The 18028-nt window shown below is 36.6% G+C and overlaps 1 protein-coding gene across 6 annotated transcripts in view; it reads right to left on the bottom strand.

The window, feature by feature from the left end:
- Ralyl (RALY RNA binding protein like) overlaps window positions 1–18028 on the bottom strand; it is a 683194-nt gene that overhangs the window by 134032 nt on the left and 531134 nt on the right. For all 6 annotated transcript variants that reach the window (XM_037202361.1, XM_037202359.1, XM_037202358.1 and 3 more), the window contains one exon: window positions 17170–17245. In XM_037202361.1, the coding sequence (XP_037058256.1) occupies window positions 17170–17245 (76 nt within the window). The remainder of the gene's footprint in view (window positions 1–17169; window positions 17246–18028) is intronic.

The following is an 18028-nucleotide window of genomic DNA, read 5'->3' as shown; positions in this document are numbered from 1 at the left end:
GATGAAATTACTTCAGCTGTTATCCCCATGCACCCTGCTCCTAAACCCCCTTTCACACAGGGAGACCCCTGTCCTATCCTGTTACTGACTGACACAGCATTTTAGGCAGTTAGCTCTGACAATGACTTTATCTCTACATGGGCTGCTAGCCAGCACTGATCTGTGAGACTAAAGTTAATGAAGTTGCCCTTTTAGAAAATTAACTTTTTCTAATAACCATGGGGACTGGTGAAGATGTGGGGTTGTATGGAGTATTAAAAAATCGTCACTGCTTTCTGCCTGAGTGCTTCTGTATAATGTCTATCATTTGTAACTGGTACAATTTGCTCTTTCATGTATTTCTTTTGTTACAAAAATACCTCTAAGCCAGGAAAATTTAGTGTTAGGTAATAACATTAGAAGAAAACACCATCTCAAGTCAAACATAGTGAATATTTTTGCTTTATTGTTCTTCACACATGCTTATTAAGCAGGTGTGATGGTTTTTTATGAGAAATGGTCTCCATAGGCTCATGCATTTGAACACTGGGTTTTCAGTTCATAGTGCTTTTGTCAGGGGTTATAGAAGCTTTTGCAGGTGCAATTTTACTGAAAGAAAATCATCACTGGGTAGCTTGGAAGATTTATACCCTCCCCCTACCTTCTGCTTGCACTCCATGTTTTCTGTGAGTGGTTGACATGTAACATTGTTTTTACAGGGGGACAAGGTAAAATGGTGGCCTTGAACCTTAGAAGAGACTGTGGCTATTTGAGTGACCTTGAGCCTGTTAAGATTGTGGAGCTTTTGAATTTTGACCAAATATTTCATTATGATATGAGCATGAGCCTGTGTCAGTCATGGATGGATTGTCATGGTTATAAGTTTATATATTTAAAAGGTTGGTCTCCATTCATGGTGTTGTTTTGGATAAAGTAATGAAACCTTCAGGAAATGCAGCTTTGCTGGAGAAAGCCTATCACTGGGGCAGTGTTGAAAGTTTTTATTCTTACCCACTTCTTATGTACCCTGCACTTCCTGTGGGGGAGTTGAGAGGTGTTCTCTGAGTTTCCTGCTCTGGACACATTCCTTTTCTGCCATTGTGGACATCTAGCCCCCTGAAACTAATTAAAAATTAATTATTCTTTGAGTTGCTTTTGGTCATGGTATTTTATCTCAGCAAGAGAAAAGTAACTAATACTGTAGGTTTATTCATGATGTTTATGTAAATTTGCTTTCTGTTTTTCTAATCAAATGCTGAATCCTTTTCTATGTCACTCTAAATATCCTTTGAGTATTTAATGTAATCAGCATATTTTTATCGTTCCATATTTTTGTTGAATCAGAATACCTTGTAATTATAAGTAAATCCACAAAGAACATCTTGGGAATAATTTAATATTTTTACATTACAGAAATACTTTAAGTTATCCCCTTAGGTGTGCTTCAATATATACAATTTCTTACACAGAGTATGTATTTGGGGCATTTTATAATTATAGAGTTTGAAAGTAAATACAAATAAATTCCACATAGAAGTATGGATGCCTGGTTTTTCCTAAAGATTATTAGGATATAAACATCAGAGTCTCAGAATATTAGAAATGAGGACAAACTTAAAATAATGGTGTGTTCTTAGTCTTTTGTTTAGTGATGAGAAAGTGACTTAAAAGGGGTTGAGTTGCTTCTAAACTCTTAGTTGCTGCATGAGACTAGCCTGCCTCATGGTTGCAGATTCCTGACTCTCAGTCCAGTGAGTATTCTGATGACTGGAAACTTTATAGGACCAAGTAATTCTGTCACATGTGTGCATTACTGCCAGAAGAAGGAATATTTTATGGAAATATTAAAGCACAAACTGTGTGATATCTCAATGTAATATGCTTAATGTACCAAGATTCTCCTGTACTATAAACATGAGCAAGAGTCAATGACTTAGAATTGGAAGTTCCCTGGGTATTTTGAATGTAAAAACACCAGTGAAATGGATTGGTAATTACATTTAATTCCACTAGATGGAATGTTTTGGGAGTTTAATAGTTCATATCCCAGAGGAATGATGTGTGTCAAACATGGGTAATTAATAATCTAGTGATGCCAGGGTGCTTCTTTATCCTCCTCTGCCCAAGCAAAGGAGAAGAAGCACATCCAGGCTTACTTCTTACAGATAAAGGTCAATAGAAAATTGTCTTTTAAAAGGAGTCAGATAGGACATGAAATTTTCACAAGAAAAAAAAATGGCTATTCCTAATTGAAATGTTTTAAATAAAGCAAAAACTAAGATACTGCAAATTTCAATTCTCTAGGGCTAGTACTTCTAAAATTCACTATAAAAACTTTACGATACGACATTTTCTATTACTTTCTAATTTTTAAGAAAAAAATTTTCAATCTTAATTGACCAGAACAAAATATAAAGACAATAGAACAATCTAAATTTATAAAATAATATGTGTGGCTAATAAAACTCATCCATGTTGTAACAATGAGAGGTTGATGACAGGGGAGAAAAGGGCATGTGGTTTGTGATTATTGTGTCATTCATCTGTATTTTTATGTATTTTAAAATAGCTTTTATATATCCTGATGAATATTTTCTCTCAATACTTGAAATAGGTGCTGTGGGACAATGCTTTTGTACAATGGTTTAATAAAGCACTGATTGGCTAGTAACCAGGCAGGAAGTATAGGCAGGATAAGAGGAAAAGGCAAATTCTGGGAAGAGGAAGGCTGAGTTAGGAGATAGGAGATGCCAGCCCGCCATCCAGGGAGCAGCATGTAATGGCACACAGGTAAAGCCACGGACATGGAACATGTGGTGACATATAGATTAACAGAAATGGGCTGAGTTTAAGTGTAAGATCTAGTCAGTGGTAGCTTGAGCTAATGGCTGAGCAGTTTGGTTTGTTTGTTTTGTTTTTGTTTTTGTTTTAGCAGCAGAGAGCTTTATTAGGAGGAGGGACAAAAGGACCAGGTCTGGGGAGGAAAAAGAGAGAAAGATGGTGGTGTGGAGAAAGAAGGAGCAGAGAAGAGCAGAGAGAGCAGGCCGAGCAGTTTTAATTAATATAAGTCTCTGTGTGTTTACTTGGGTCTGAATGGCTGCAGACCAAATGTCCTTCTACATATTCATATTTTTCTTCTTATTTATCTTGTTGATACATGATAACTTATTCTCTAAGAACACCAAGTATAAAATGATGGTATTACAGGAAAAGTTCTGGTTCCTGATTTTACAAAGCAACCACCAGGGCAAATAATAGCAACTTCTGATGAGGGGGTTTTTGAAGAACTTTCTAACAGTCGTACATACACTGGACCTCACACTACTTTCTCACTTGTGCTACTTCTCTAAAAAGGAGAAAGCTCCCCCAAAACTGAATTTGAAAGAAGAAAACATGGGATGAGTTTTAGAAATGGAGACAGGAAATCTGGGCCATAATTCTAATTCTAGGAAATCCCTAGCTTACTCTTCATTCTGAACCTTGGTTTTCTTCTGCTAACAGTGGTGAATAAGATTTGAAAATGGGGAGTTTTTCCTTTTGCAAATATGCAATTTCCTGATTTCACTTCCTTCTATTTTGTTTGAGTAAACTCCCTAGAAAATTACTCGCTGTAAGGACTTTCTTGTGTATATGTGTGTGTGTGTGTGTGTGTGTGTGTGTGTAGACAAGCAGTTCAATTTGTTATTTTTGTATGATTTTGAATGTTCTCAGAGAGTTCAGAATATTTTTATTGAAATTTGAATATGAGAAATAATAGGACTCCTACTATGTGTGTGCATTTATATGTGCTGTAGTTTATTTATAAATGAATTCTAAAGACTCACATTAAGGGCTTGGCTCCCAATGCAACAATGTTTAGATCTGTAGTTTTGTAGAAGAGAATGCATATTGAGAGTTGTGATTTCATCAATGAATTAATACACTGATGCACTTTTTAAACCAATTTCACCTTTGGGAAGTGATGGCAATAGGGCTTTGTCTTATCTCTGTCCTTCCTGACCATAGTGGCTTCCCTCCATCACTCCCTCTCCACCATGGTGCTCTGCCTCTTATTAATTTTGGAAATAATGAATCAAATTTCATTAACTAAGGCTTTTGAACTGTGGCCTAAATCTAGCACTTTACCTTTAAATTGTACCATTTATGTATTCATAGTGATATAATCCTGACTGAAAGAAAATCTACACCAAGAAGTAAGATTCTATGAATCTTACTTATTCTATGACCATGAAGTACAGAACAATTTGGAAGTGTTGTGGGAAGAGTTTAGAAATGTTTGGAACTGTGGGCTAGAAAATCTCTGAAAACACAGATTTATTGGGAAATCCTGAAAGAAAGAAAGAATGCTGACAAGAATGTAAAGAGTAAAAAAATTGTACACAGGAAATGTCTGGTGAGAATCATATCAGGAATTAGATTACAAGCTATGGATGTTTTGGCAAAGAATTTCTCTACATTTTTTTCATGCTTCAAGACTTTGTGGGGAACTAATTTAAAAGTGACAGACTACTTGATTTGATGAGAAGCTCTCAGCACTCAGGATGTTGGTGTTGTTGAGTACTTTTAGCCAGATTAATTGTGAGTGAAGAGCAAAGTACAGGGATCTGAAAAATTGCAATTTAGATAAAAAATAAGTGTGAACAAGATTGGGGCCAGTGAATGTGTAGTTTCTAAAGAGATTAGCACCATCAAAAAGAAACCAAGTATTTTGCACTGATGCTGAAGGGAATATGCCATGAAAGGATCTCAGAAATTGGCCAGATCCCCCCTATCCTAAGTTCAGGCATAAAAAGAAATCAACTCTTTTAAATGTCTTTGTTTTGAGAAGAGAGATCCAGGATTTTGTGCTCATATAGGGCCTCTTAGGAAAGTTTGTATCCATGTCCAGTAACCCAGACATTTAGAGACCACTGAAGGCATGGACTAATTGTTTCTGGCCTTTTTGTGTGCTGAGTTGGCCATTTATGTCATCTACGTGATACTGGATTTTCAGGCATACATAATAAAAAAAGTTATGGGATGACAAAGGCATCCACCCAAGTTTGAAAGGAAAGCCTCAGAAGTCAGATAATGTGTAGCAGGGTCAGAGTTCCTGTGAGAATTCCCTGAAATGGCAATACATGAAACTTGAGAGTGAGCAACAGCCATTGCAGAGACCCCAGGAATCCAGAGGTGCCAGGAACATGTAAAATCTGACAAGGAAAGTTGTATATAATGAGCAGGGCCAACCCCAAAAGAGTTACTGTAGTTTTCAAACAGCAAGGGATATGATTGCCATGCCCTTTGGATGATACATCAAAGTCCATATACCTTGGAACCCAGAAATAGAGCTATAGGACTTATTTTTTTCCTGAATAGTTCAATATATTTTGTGTTGGTTTCCTTTTTTGTCTATTTATATATTTATTTCATGTAGTAGTGCATCATACTGTGGCCTCAGTTTACTTAGAACTCACTATGTAGCCCTGATTGTCCTTGAACTTGTGGCAATCTTTGTGCTTCAAAGTGGTGGGATTATAGGTAAACCACAATACAATGCTCTGATTCTTCTTTTGTTGAATAAAAATGGTTATTCTATTCTGGTATCGTAATTTTATGTTTCAAATATATTATCTGAATCTTTTGTTCTCTCTCTCACACACACAAACACACACACACACACAAATATGATGTTTATAGCTAGGAGTCCATCATGAGTCTCACAAAAGAATTTGAACTTGTACTCTTAAGAAATGCTAGAATTTGAGACATTGGGATTTTATTTTATTATTTTTTTTTGAGATAGGGTTTCTCTGTGTTGTTTTGGTGGCTGTCCTGGATCTACTCTGTAGACTAGGCTGGCCTTGAACTCACAGAGATCTTCCTGGCTTTGCCTCCTGAGTGCTGGGATTAAAGGAGTGCACCACCACCACCTGGCTGACATTGGTGCTTTTGAAGATGAACTAAACAATTTTGCAATATGAGATAGACCTAAGTCTCTGGGAACCTGGCTATAATGTTAAGAAGGGTCTCTTGAAACTCTTACGTGCATGAGGCTTGATTGCCAAAGTTCAGAGGCAGAAGTTTGGGGATGTGATTGGATCATAATGGTTCTGATTTCATCAAGGTATTAAACTATTATAGCGTCATAATTTGATGGCATGATAATTATGGGTGATGGTGGAAACTAGGAGGTAGGTATGTTAAATCACTTGAATGTGACCTGGAGTGATATTTCTTGTGCCTGACCTTTTTCTGTGTCTCCATTTTCTGATTACCATGAGACAAGCATGTTTCTTCCACCATGTCCTTCCACTGTGAAGTTTCAACCTCACCTCAGAGCCCAACAACTGAGCCAGTGGATCAAAAACTGGATCCTCTGAATTCTGAGCCAAAATAAACTTTCTCTGTTAAAACCATTTTTGTCAAGTATTTGGTCACAGAAAGAGAAGGCAAACTAATACACTGTGTTTGTAGGAGTCTAACTTCAATGGGCACCTTGCCCTGAATAGCCAGCTAGCTCCTGTCCTAAGGACATGAGATGGGTATCTTTCTTCCTCTGGAAGTCAATTAAATATCATAAGTTAGGACTCAATTACCCAGTAATGTTAGAATGAATAGTGTGGTTGTGTCCCCTTATTTGAGGATTAGTACCTGCTTATCTTACAAACAAGTTTGTTATAAGTCTCAGCTGATTGGTTATGAGCCTGTGTTTTGCTGTTTTTTTTAATTTCTTAATCAATTGCTTGTGATATGAGCTGCATTATGGTTTTAAGCTTTTCTACCACATTAATGAACAGGATTCTGGAATTGAGAAATATTTTGACTTAATATCATTCTTAATAGCACAATGAGAAGGTAAAATTCTATCATTAAAATTTTCATATTATTCTGATTCAATTTGTTATACCTGGTAATGTATAAAGTACATTACCATTTCTTTCATAATCCCTCCCCCATAATCTTATGAAAAGAGAAATATGATGAGAACTTTAATAAATGAGTTACTTGGCATGGTGATAATATGAGCTAATGGTAAGCAAAAGAGAGATGGGATGAAGCTTCAGAATTAAAAGTAACTGACTGTTAGACGACTCTTCAACATAAAGGTAACTGACTTCTAAAGTATCTTATATTGGAAGCACAGGCTTTAAATATTTTAGCAGAAAACAAGTCACAGGATTAAAGTGCCATGAAAAGAACAAAAAAATGTACAATTTTAAAGAAAACAAGTGAGGTTAACATAGACAATGAAGAATTTTCAATTTCTGAGCAATGAATGGTATTGTTCTTTGAAAGATAAAATATACAAAGCATCTTCCTCATGTGCAGGGAAAAGATGAGCTGCTTATCCGCCTAACTAGTTCTGGTGTGGACATGCAGGGTTACTGTCTGCACTGTAACTTCAGTACCCCTTAGTGTGGTTTAAGGAGAAATCAAACAGTTCAATTCCTGGAGAAGTGTTAAGGGGTCTGTTTGATGAAATAATTTGGTTCAATAAGAGAGCATGTATTTTTATGTATGAAAGAAAACAACTAGTTGAAAATAAGCGTCAAGCTGTAAAGTGAAATCTGTTTCTGTCTTCTTTCTCATCTGCAGACTAAGAAGACAAAATATAAACTCTAGCTCTTTCTACATTATGGTAATTTTATCTTTGTCTATGTCTTCCTACTTCAAAGAAGAAGCATGAAGTAGCAGCTCAAGTGGCCCTGGGGAGAGGGTTGGAGATATCCAGTTATGCTTGATTTGAAGGCTGGGTGAACAAGTCATCAAGTGGTTGGCCCAGTCTTACCTTCTGTCTTCTGCAAGTGTGTAAACCTGTGGGCTGCTGTGGATATCACTCTATATAAATAAAATGCTGATTGGCTAATAGCCAGGCAGAAAGTATAGGTGGGACAAGCAGAGAAGAGAATTCTGGGAACAGGAAGGCTGGGTCAGTGAGACACTGCCAGCCTCTATGATGAGAAGGGACATGTTAAGATACCAGTAAGCTATGAGCTATGTGGCAACTTATAGATTAATAGAAATGACTTAATTTAAGACATAAGAACAGTCAGCAAGAAGCCTGCTGCGGCCATACAGTTTGTAGGCAATATAAGTCTGTGTGTTTACTTGGTTGGGTCTGAGTGACTGTGGGACTGGCAGGTAAAAGAGATTTGTCCTGACTGTGGGCCATCCAGGTAAACTCTAGCTAAAGTGGACAATTTGAGTTCTGGAGACCCTGAATTTTCAATCTAGAACTCCATTGTGAGATTCTATTGGGTGGTAAATTTGCCAGAGGATGTCTCAGGATGGAAAAATTGCCTTGAGTGAATTTAAAGTCATATTTGATGGTTTCTTTGTGGTAGTTTCCTTTGTTGTGAGACTTCATGAGAAAAATGCTACCAGTTTTAAATGGCATCTCTCTCCCTCTGTCTGTCTCTCTCTCTCTTTGTCTTTTGCTGTCTGTCTCTCTGTATGTGTGTGTGTGTACATATATGCTATATGGGATGGTACTTCCTATATTTTAGATGATGTTAGATAAAACTCTATACAATAATTTCTGCCCCAAAAAAGAGAATAAAGAAAAGAAATTCTCAAATATTTGAGTACTTGTCTTTACCACACAATTACATGAATAATTATTCCTCCCTTTTAAAAGCTTGCCCACTGGGAATCTTATAAAATTTGTTGATCCCAGATAATCCTTTGTCTTAAATTCTGTGTGCTGGGGTTCATCTTGGTAATTTTCATTGTCAAACACTCTACAGGACTGGTCAGTTTTGGAGAGGAGACACAGGATTGATCCTTCCTGTTGCTGGTACTTTTTCAGTAAGGCCTGAGCACACAGGCTTTTTTGTTACATCTAAGTCGGGCTAGACCCTGGAGAAAGACCTGTAATCCTGTGTCATTGTACACATTTTCTTCGTATACTTATGCCTTTGCCTGACCCTACCTCTCCCTTAATTCCTGAGCTTTAACTTCCATGTTTTAAAGAGCTGGTCTCACATCAAGCAAACAGATGTTGGACTTTCTAATAATATGAATCCCAAAGGTCTTACATAGCTCCTCTGTGCTAAGGAAGTGTACTTTAGTATATCTTCTATATCACTATCATATCCTAATCCATGGGAAGAAGATAATAATGGGTATTTGTACAGTAAAATTAATCAGAAAATGGCATATAGGCCATTCTTTAACTTAGCAGAGAATTGCCTAAAGCAGAACTATTTTTATTGGTATTGTGTCAGCATTTCTTTGAACACTTTAAATGAAAAGTTCTGTAATTTACATTTGCTCAGCAGTAAATTGTGAGGAATGTAACGTAAGCAAAAGCATTAAAAACCTTTTGCTTTGGGTAACCACATGGTCAGTCCTAAAAGCATGCAGACAGCTAACATTCTACAGACTGAGCTGGTTCTACTGATGTATTTAGTAGTGTGTGTGTGTGTGTGTGTGTGTGTGTGTGTGTGTGTGTCTGTGTCTGTGTGTGTGTCTGTGTGTGTGTAACAGGAGTTAATTAAGAAAGAGGTGATGAATTTGAGAAAGAGCAGGTGGGTTATATGGCAGGGTTTGGAAGGAGGAAAGGGAAAGGATAAATGATGTAACTACATTATAATCTTAGAAAATAAAAGAGAAATTTTCAAAACACAATAGTTATAAAACATAATAAAGTATAGATTAGTAAAATACTTTTGCTTTGAGAAGTTATATGACACATGAACTGATTTAGTTGATTGTGAGTTTAGCCACATTTTCACATCTGATGATGGTTCAACTAAAATAGGCTTGCTTGACTTTTTCTAGCTCTTGTGTTCCCCATTGCAGATCTCTACCTCCAGTTTGGGACAAGCATCCTTCATGCGTCAGAGCCTTATGCCTAAAGCTCCTGCCCACTGTTCTGTGTGTTCAGCGTCTCTTTTCCTCATTGGTTTCCATTACTTCCCTTGTGATATACAAGTTTACATTGATGAGTACAATTCCTATGTTGTAGTGACATTGCCTTTGGGTAAAATAAATCTGATTTCTAATGTTTTAAATGCACATTAGAGATGTTTAAGAGGCAGGCACACTAGAATTTTAATCCTTTCCTATTTGTTTTATAAGCAAATATAGTATAATACTTACTATAGATGTTTTCTTTGAATAATCAGAATAATTAACATAGTGAACATTTTATATGCATAAAAGTATCACGCTCACAAGCATATTCTTTTCTAGGAAACTATTTTTTTTCCTTCATGTGGCTAAAAAAGCTGAAGAATGAGAGGTCGATTCCATGTTGCTGCTCACAATGCATTTGTTAAAGGAACCATTGTCTAACACTATAGGTATTCACACCGACTATTGGCATAGCTTTAAGTTATCAGTAAAGTGAATGTTTGGAATCTGATCTGATACAAAAGTGTGGCAACATCCATTTAGAACCTTAGTTTGAGAGAATTCACCCTCAAGTACTCACATGTATTAAATTTTAAATGTGGACACTTTTTTGATATTTTCTCTTATTGGTTTTGGGAATGGTATGTCAGTAATTTGTAGGCATTGATTAGAGGAGTGGAATAAGAGCAATGTTACTGCAATTTCTACACAGATCCAGGAAAAACTATATACCATTGAAATAAACCAGGTATGTCAGTCAATGCTTGGTTTCTGTCTAGTTTAAAAGGATAGGATGTACACATGTAGGGACAGGGAAAAGTAATTCCCTCACACCCTCATGCTCCACCTTGGAAGCACAGAAGCTGCCTTTCAGGTGGTTTCACTTCAGCAAAAAGAAAAAAAAATCAGAATGGAACAGAGCCTTTTCCAGAGCTGATGGGATTTGCAAAGGGAATATTAAACTTTGCAATTTGTGGTGTAGTTTTTTGTACCCTCAAAGGAGACAGAAAATAAATACAACAACCAAAAGCTACATCGTTAACTCAGCACACTGAGGAGGCCAACAAAGTAGAGATAACCAGGACACCTTTCCTACATACTAATTTTGTGTTTGCAGTGAATGAGAGCTTAACTTCCAGAATTTTAATTTCTATTGTCAAAGTCCTGGAAGGCATTCTGTGACTACTGGAGGTTTCTTTCCTTGAGATCTTCTAGAACCATTATGAAAGACCACAGAATTCATGTCAATGGAGTAAAAAATAGATTACAATTGCTACTTTATTATAGTTACTTTCCTTAGACAGGTTCTGAATTTGTCCTTCAAAATAACTTATCCCACATTCTTGACTTCCAGCACCAAAAAGGATGGCCTGAAAAAGATGATTATGTAATGTGTCTAAAGACTATCATTTTCCAATCTTAAGAAGTCTTGAATATTTTTTCATGGTGACTTAACTACTAAGGTCTTCTTGTGTACAAAAGGACCTGTGTGATGCCCACAATATTTGAAAATGGTACTCAATAAGCTCTGTGAAATTAATGAGATGAAATTTTATGTACTTCTCATCCATCCATCCATCCATCCATCCACCCCTTCAATCTGTGTTCTCTGTAACTCAGAAGGCTGCCACTATTTGACTGAAAATCTTCATTTGTTTAGCTCTGATGAACATTCTTTTGTTCTTTAGTATATTTGTTATTTTTACCCAAGCCAGAGAGGAAAGTCCTGTCCGCTTTATAAACAGAAGCAAAATGTTCAAATAATAATTGTCATTTACCAATTATTTAGCATTAATTGGAACTTAGCATGCTGGAAAATGTACTTCCTAGGGGAGAATAATAATTTCAGAGCACCATAGACAGTTTGCAATGTACACAGAACATTTAAAGCAGCAATTTATTAAATATTACAGTATTTTCCCTGCAGAATGCATGAGCTATTCATGATTAGGACTAGGTCCAATATTTATGAAATATTCAGAAATGATTAATTATGTTTCATTTACAAATGGACTCTAATGGGAGACATTTTTTATTGCAAGGGCTATTTTAATGAATTGCCTGTCTCTATGAATTCATGTTCAGCACTGGAATCATTTATTTTTTTCTCCTTTCTACAGACTTTCTGTTTGAGCTTTCAGTGCTTATCTTGTCTTTCCTGTTTCTTCTGTTTCATTCCTATGATCATTCCCTGTTTGCCTAAGCTCACACCTCCCTCCCTCACACCTCGCTTCCTCAGTCACATAGCCAAATGACTCCTTGTTGTCAGAAAAATAAAAGTACAATATTAATATAATGTGTAGAGGTATTTATGGCCCCCACCAACCAACATAATATTCTTTTTCTCCTCCAAGTTAACCATATCAGCTCTCACTATGGGATGCTCTTTTGTGTCCTCCATGCTTCAACTCTTGCATGCTTTCTTTGCTCATCATGCCTTTACTTTTGTATGAAATCCTTAGTTGTTTACAACCAGCTCAAGCATCCTCTTCTCCCTATAACTTCCTGAGAGTTCACTTCTTTCTACATAGGCAGAATCAGTAATGTTCTCACTTATCTTCTTCCTGGAGTACCTGTAGGCATTGTGGTTGTCCTCATCTAGTTCTACATCTAATTTGTGCATAATATAGCAAGATTATTTTAAGTCTCATTATAGTGTATTTTTCTATCTATCACATATACCATGTAAATTAAACATACAGTAGGTATAAATGAAAGTTATATGGCTAAATTGAAAAATCCTCTGAAAATAAGATACAAAGCACAGACCTGTGTCAGTGGGCATTTAGAGAGAAAGGCAGACTGTGGCAGATTGACAGTGACAAAGTAGATGGGGGTGAAGAAGTTTTTATTATGTATCAGGCCCAGGCCCAGACAGAGTGGAGTCACAGGGACACATCAATTTAAAGTCATAGTAAATGAAAAACTTACTTTAAATAGATACACAACACACTTTTACCCCATTGTGTTTTCTTCTCATTCTGTGGTTTTGCATTTTCTGTAACAGAAGTCCTTTTGACCATTGTAAGTATAGTAAGTAAGTGTCCTGTGGATGTATTAAAGCATGTGTGTTAGTAAATGGATGCACAAATGGAACTATGCTATTTCATGGAAGTTAAATAAATAGACTCAAAATTTCAAACATTAGGAAATACTTAGTGTGCCATTTCCAAGCTGACATTTCTTCCAAATGGAGCAAGTGATTTCACTTCCACTACAGAATGTTTTATGATCAAGAAAATCCTAGCCTGGCCTCATTATATTAGCATTGTAAGCCAGCTATTTGGAAGACTGAGGAAGGAGAATGAGAAATTCAAGACCTGCATGTACATGATTTCAAGGTCAGCTTTGGTAACTTATTTGGCAACATGTTTAAAAATAAAATAAAATAAAACGGTGAAAGAGAAATAGTAAAGTGACACAACATATAAAGGTTCCTGATTCAAATGTCCAGTAGAAAGCAAGATAAAGGGAAGGAAGGAAAGAAGGATGAAAATCAGCATGATAGATAACTGGAAGCTAAGATCTCATCATTGCACAAGTAGATGTCAATTGTTCTTATGATGCATTTAGTATGCAGTCATTACTGTTTCAACTGCTGGCATTTTATTCACAAGCAGGTATGACTGAGTGCTGGTGTTGGTGACTAGAAAGGCTGTGTTGTGTATTACCTGTTTTTGTTCAGGTGCTAGCAGGTAAGTAAAGGTGAGAAGCTGTGTTCTGGTGACAAGGTCTTCAGACTTAGAAGCTGAGGACCAGAGTTCAGCTACTAATCCTGCTACCTTGCATTGAAAAGAAAAGCATTATTGTCTTTGAAACTTAGATTTCTTATTTATGTAGCAAAGCATATAATCTCAGCCTGCAGGATTTGTGTGATGAATGGATGAATAATGACTGTGGAAATATTTTCCCTGTAAAAGTAAAGCACTGTTAAACTTATGTAAGAATGAGAGGATTAGTAAAAAAGGGTTTTCTCAGCCGAGCTTTCATTCCTTTCTGTTCTCTTTATTATTGTCTGTCAACTTCCACACACTTCAACTTTCATTTACTTCCACAGATGAAAACAGGGCAAATGAGCGTTTCCCAGTGATGTAATGTGTGTAGAGTATGGCATATTTAAACCAACTCCTTTTGCATCTTTTGAATTTACAACTCAGCATAACTTGGTAGTAAAAAAAAAAAAATAACAGAAAGACACTAATGTCTTCTCATGAGCTTTCATCTCCATAAGGAAATCAAAACAATCCCAGAACAGAGAAAATATGAAAACAAACATCATTATACAGACACCAGTAACTCTGTGATGAAAGAAAAAAGAAAAAAGAAAATGTCTTGCCGGCTTGCATTGTTAATAATTGATTCGGTACTAGCAACAACTATATATGTGCACATTTAAAAGGAAACTAATCAGAACATAATTTGCATTGCTTAGTTGTTGGCTCAAGCAAGGTGCAAAATGTGCCACTTGTTTGCGTAATGATTTCATCCCTGCGTTTTCCTATCAAAGAAAATTACTTTATGGCAAATTATGGCAAATTATCAGCATTTATTTTTTGTTGCTTACTATTTTGTATAAGATGTTTTATTTAGATTGAATATCTTTATTTACTTATTTTCAGATTGAGTACATTGAAACATCTAGAATAAGAAGATAAATAAGCTATATTTCTTTATCACAATAGCTTGAAAAACTAGGCTAGATATTTACTGGATAGACTTGGAATCCTGAATGTAAATAGGCCCTTCCATGAGATCTGTTTATAACCTTTCTCTTTCAGTTTGGGAGAGGAAACTACATAGACACGAGTTCAGAAATATTTTGAGAAATTTAGAATTAGAGAATAAAGGCAAGAAAATAGCATGGAGCCTTCTCATGAGGGCTCTTTTAACCATCCCTTATCAGAGCAGAGTCCATCTAAAAACATACAGCTTAATTTTCTGTTAACCAAGTGATATCAGTGAAACAGGAAGCCTTGCTCAACACTTCTCTTAGCTCCTTTGCAGTGGAATGATGAAACATATCTGAGAGAGTACCAATAAATTGGATGATAGAGATCTCAATAGCCTGGAACAACTTGCTAAATCTAAGTAAAGTGAATTTTAGAGAGACAGATGCAAAGTCAGCACTGAAAAAAGAAAAGTGCAACAGTACATGAAGTGGGGCGTATGGCTCAACTGCAGAGCACTTTTCCTTTTTCTTTTGTTTTCCAATAGTGGTTGTTTAAAAAAAATAAAACAAAGGAAAGGAAAACCTGAAAGTTCTATGAAGTTACTTTTGTCTTCTTTCTTAGATCAACCACATTTTACATTTGCTAATAATAATACATACAGAGCAATCAAGGCCTGAATATAATCTACTTTGATACAGGTATAGGCACTGATGAACTGACATAGAAATGGGAGAGAAAAATACAGTGAAAAATTATCACCACCCACCTTGGCACACTGTTGTGATTTGAATGAAAATGCCCCCATATGTTAAGGAGAAGCACTCTTTAAAGGATTAGGACATGTGGCCTTGCTGGAGTAGTTGTGGCCTTGGAGGGAATGTGTAACTGGGGGTGAGCTTTGGGGTTTCAAATGCTTAGTCAGGCCCTGTGGTGATATTGTGTTCCCCAATATATCATTCACCCTAATAAATTTATCTGGGGTCAGAGAACAGAACAGCCACTAGACCAACATAGAGGCCAGAAAATGGTGGTACTCACACCTTTAATCCTATCACTTGGGAGGCAAAGATCCATCTGGATCTCTGTGAGTTCAAGGCCACACTGGAAACAGTCAGGTGTGGTAACAAAGCCTTTAATCCCAGAAAGTGATGGCAGAAAGCAGAAAGGTATATAAGGCGTGAGAACCAGGAACTAGAGCTGATTAAGCTTTGAGGCTTTTGAGCAGCACAGTTCAGCTGAGAGGCATCCAGTCTGAGGAAACAGGATCAGCTGAGAAAAGCAAGGTTAGGTGGCTGTGGCTTGTTCTGCTTCTCTGATCTTCCAGCATTCACCCCAATACCTGGCCTCAGGTTTGATTTTATTAATAAGAACTTTTAAGATTCGTGCTACAAGGCCCAGTCTCTCTCTTCCTGCCTCCTGCTGATCCAGATGTAGGACTCTCTGTTCCTTCTCCAGCACCATGTCTGTCTGTGTGCCACCATGCTTCCTGCATGATGATAATGGACTAAACCTCTGAACCTGTAAGGCAATCCCAGTTAAACGTTTTCCTTTATAAGAGTTGCTGTGGTCATGCTGTCTCTTCACATCAATAAAACCCCTAACTAAGACAGACAATAAAATAATTGGATTGTCTAGATAAAAGAACTATATTTGTCATTCTGGTAAAATAGGCATGAGAGGATCATAGACAGTGTAACAAAACAAGCTGAACCAATTTACAATTGGAGGAATACTGGAGGATCATGTCTGCCGATGTGGACTTGACTACAGGTATTATGTTTACTAATGGCCTGTCTTGATACAAATCAGTAGGAAATGTAACCTCAAGTTCTTGATCTATTGTAAAGGGCTGAAATAAAAACACATCAAGTAGCATTCAGACACTCACAGTACACGGCAAGTGGGAGACTGTCAGCAGTGCAGATTGTTACTTGTGTTGGCAACGGAACATGCCATGTTCTCTGGAAGACGGGCAAGCATTCTTAACTGTGAAACAATCTGTCCAGCCTCATGGAATGATTATGGCTGTAGTTGGAATATGAACGACCATTCAAAAGGCTCATGTGTTGAAACCGTTGTTTCTAGCTGGTGGTGCTTCTTAGAAGGGATTTGATCATGGGGATACTGATTTCATAAATGTATTAATCTACCGAATTCATATGGAGCGGGCTATTAGAATGTGGGGTGTAGTTGGAGGAGGTAAGTCACTGGAGGTATGCCGCTGGGAACTGTCCTTTGATTCCTGTGTTGTCACCTGTCTCATGTATGTCACAAAGTAGGCAGCTTTGTTCTTTCCTGCCCTTTCTCAAAAGCAAATTGTCTCATGATGAGTCCAGGAGCAGTCCAGCCAACTATGTACTGAAACATTCAAAGCATGGGTTGAGACCAAGTGTGTTTTCTTTTAAGTTGTTTCTCACAAACATTTTTTGTGCAGACACAGATGGTGATTGGCAGGAATATAAGTATATATAAAAATATTAATTATCTGCTGTGCCTCTTGGTGTGTATGTCTCTGTGTGTGTTTATGTGTGTGTGTGAGTGTGTGTATGTGTTTATGATTAACCAATAGAATTTAAGAATAAAGTTTGTTGTTTTAACTTAATTAACTACTTGCATATCATATTGTCTCATAAAGTGGCAAAAATTTCTTATATATAGTGGGATGTTGTTTCTTACGTACCTGTAAAGAGCAGACAGTGGCCTCTTGTTTCCAGGCTTTGGTCTGTATGGTTTGGGTTCCCCTGCCATGTTAATATCTGAAAATATAAAATAGCATTTTAAAAAATAGCACTGATAAACAATTTGGAAACATTATAACTTGAAAGTTTTATTTTTTTCTATTTACTTATGCAAATCCTTTTACAATTTTTATTTATTAAATAATTTATAGTGTGTGTCTATGTGTGACATTTTATATGTGGTTCTTGTACTTGTTAGTGTGCATTTAAGTGCATATACAGGAATGCAGGCGTACACATACATGGAAACCCTGGGTCCACATGTGGTGTTTTCTCTTGATTTCACTTTTATGATTTTGAGACAGGGTCTCTTCCTGAACATGAAGTTCATCAATTAGACAAAGTGTTCTGGCTAATTAGCTTCATAGATAGACCCCTTTGCACCAGTGCTGGGAATTATAAGAATATTCCTACCTCATCAGTCCTTTCCGGTGGGTTCTGAGGATTCAGACCCAGATTTTCATGTTTGTGTAGCAGATGCATTACCACCTAAGCATCTTCTTTATTCCTTCTTACACAAATCTTTCACATTTTCTGTGAAATGTATGGAAACATCTACTTTACATGACACACTGTGGGAATTTTCATATACAAAAAACAATTAGACCCTTGCTTGTCTGGATTTTATACCCTACTAGGGAAATGTAGATCTAAGAAAGAATCAAAACAATAAAAATATATAACATATTGGAATATAATGTGTTGTAGAAAAAGTGTTGAACGAGAGAAGAATCAAGGTGTATAATAAAAAAATGTAATGAGATCCCTTCTGATTTTTAAATTGTTTGAGACATCTCAACA

This window comes from Peromyscus leucopus, chromosome 2 (genome assembly GCF_004664715.2).
Source record: "Peromyscus leucopus breed LL Stock chromosome 2, UCI_PerLeu_2.1, whole genome shotgun sequence".
In the NCBI taxonomy this organism is placed as follows: Eukaryota; Metazoa; Chordata; class Mammalia; order Rodentia; family Cricetidae; genus Peromyscus; species Peromyscus leucopus.
This window is presented reverse-complemented; position numbering and strand designations above follow the sequence as displayed.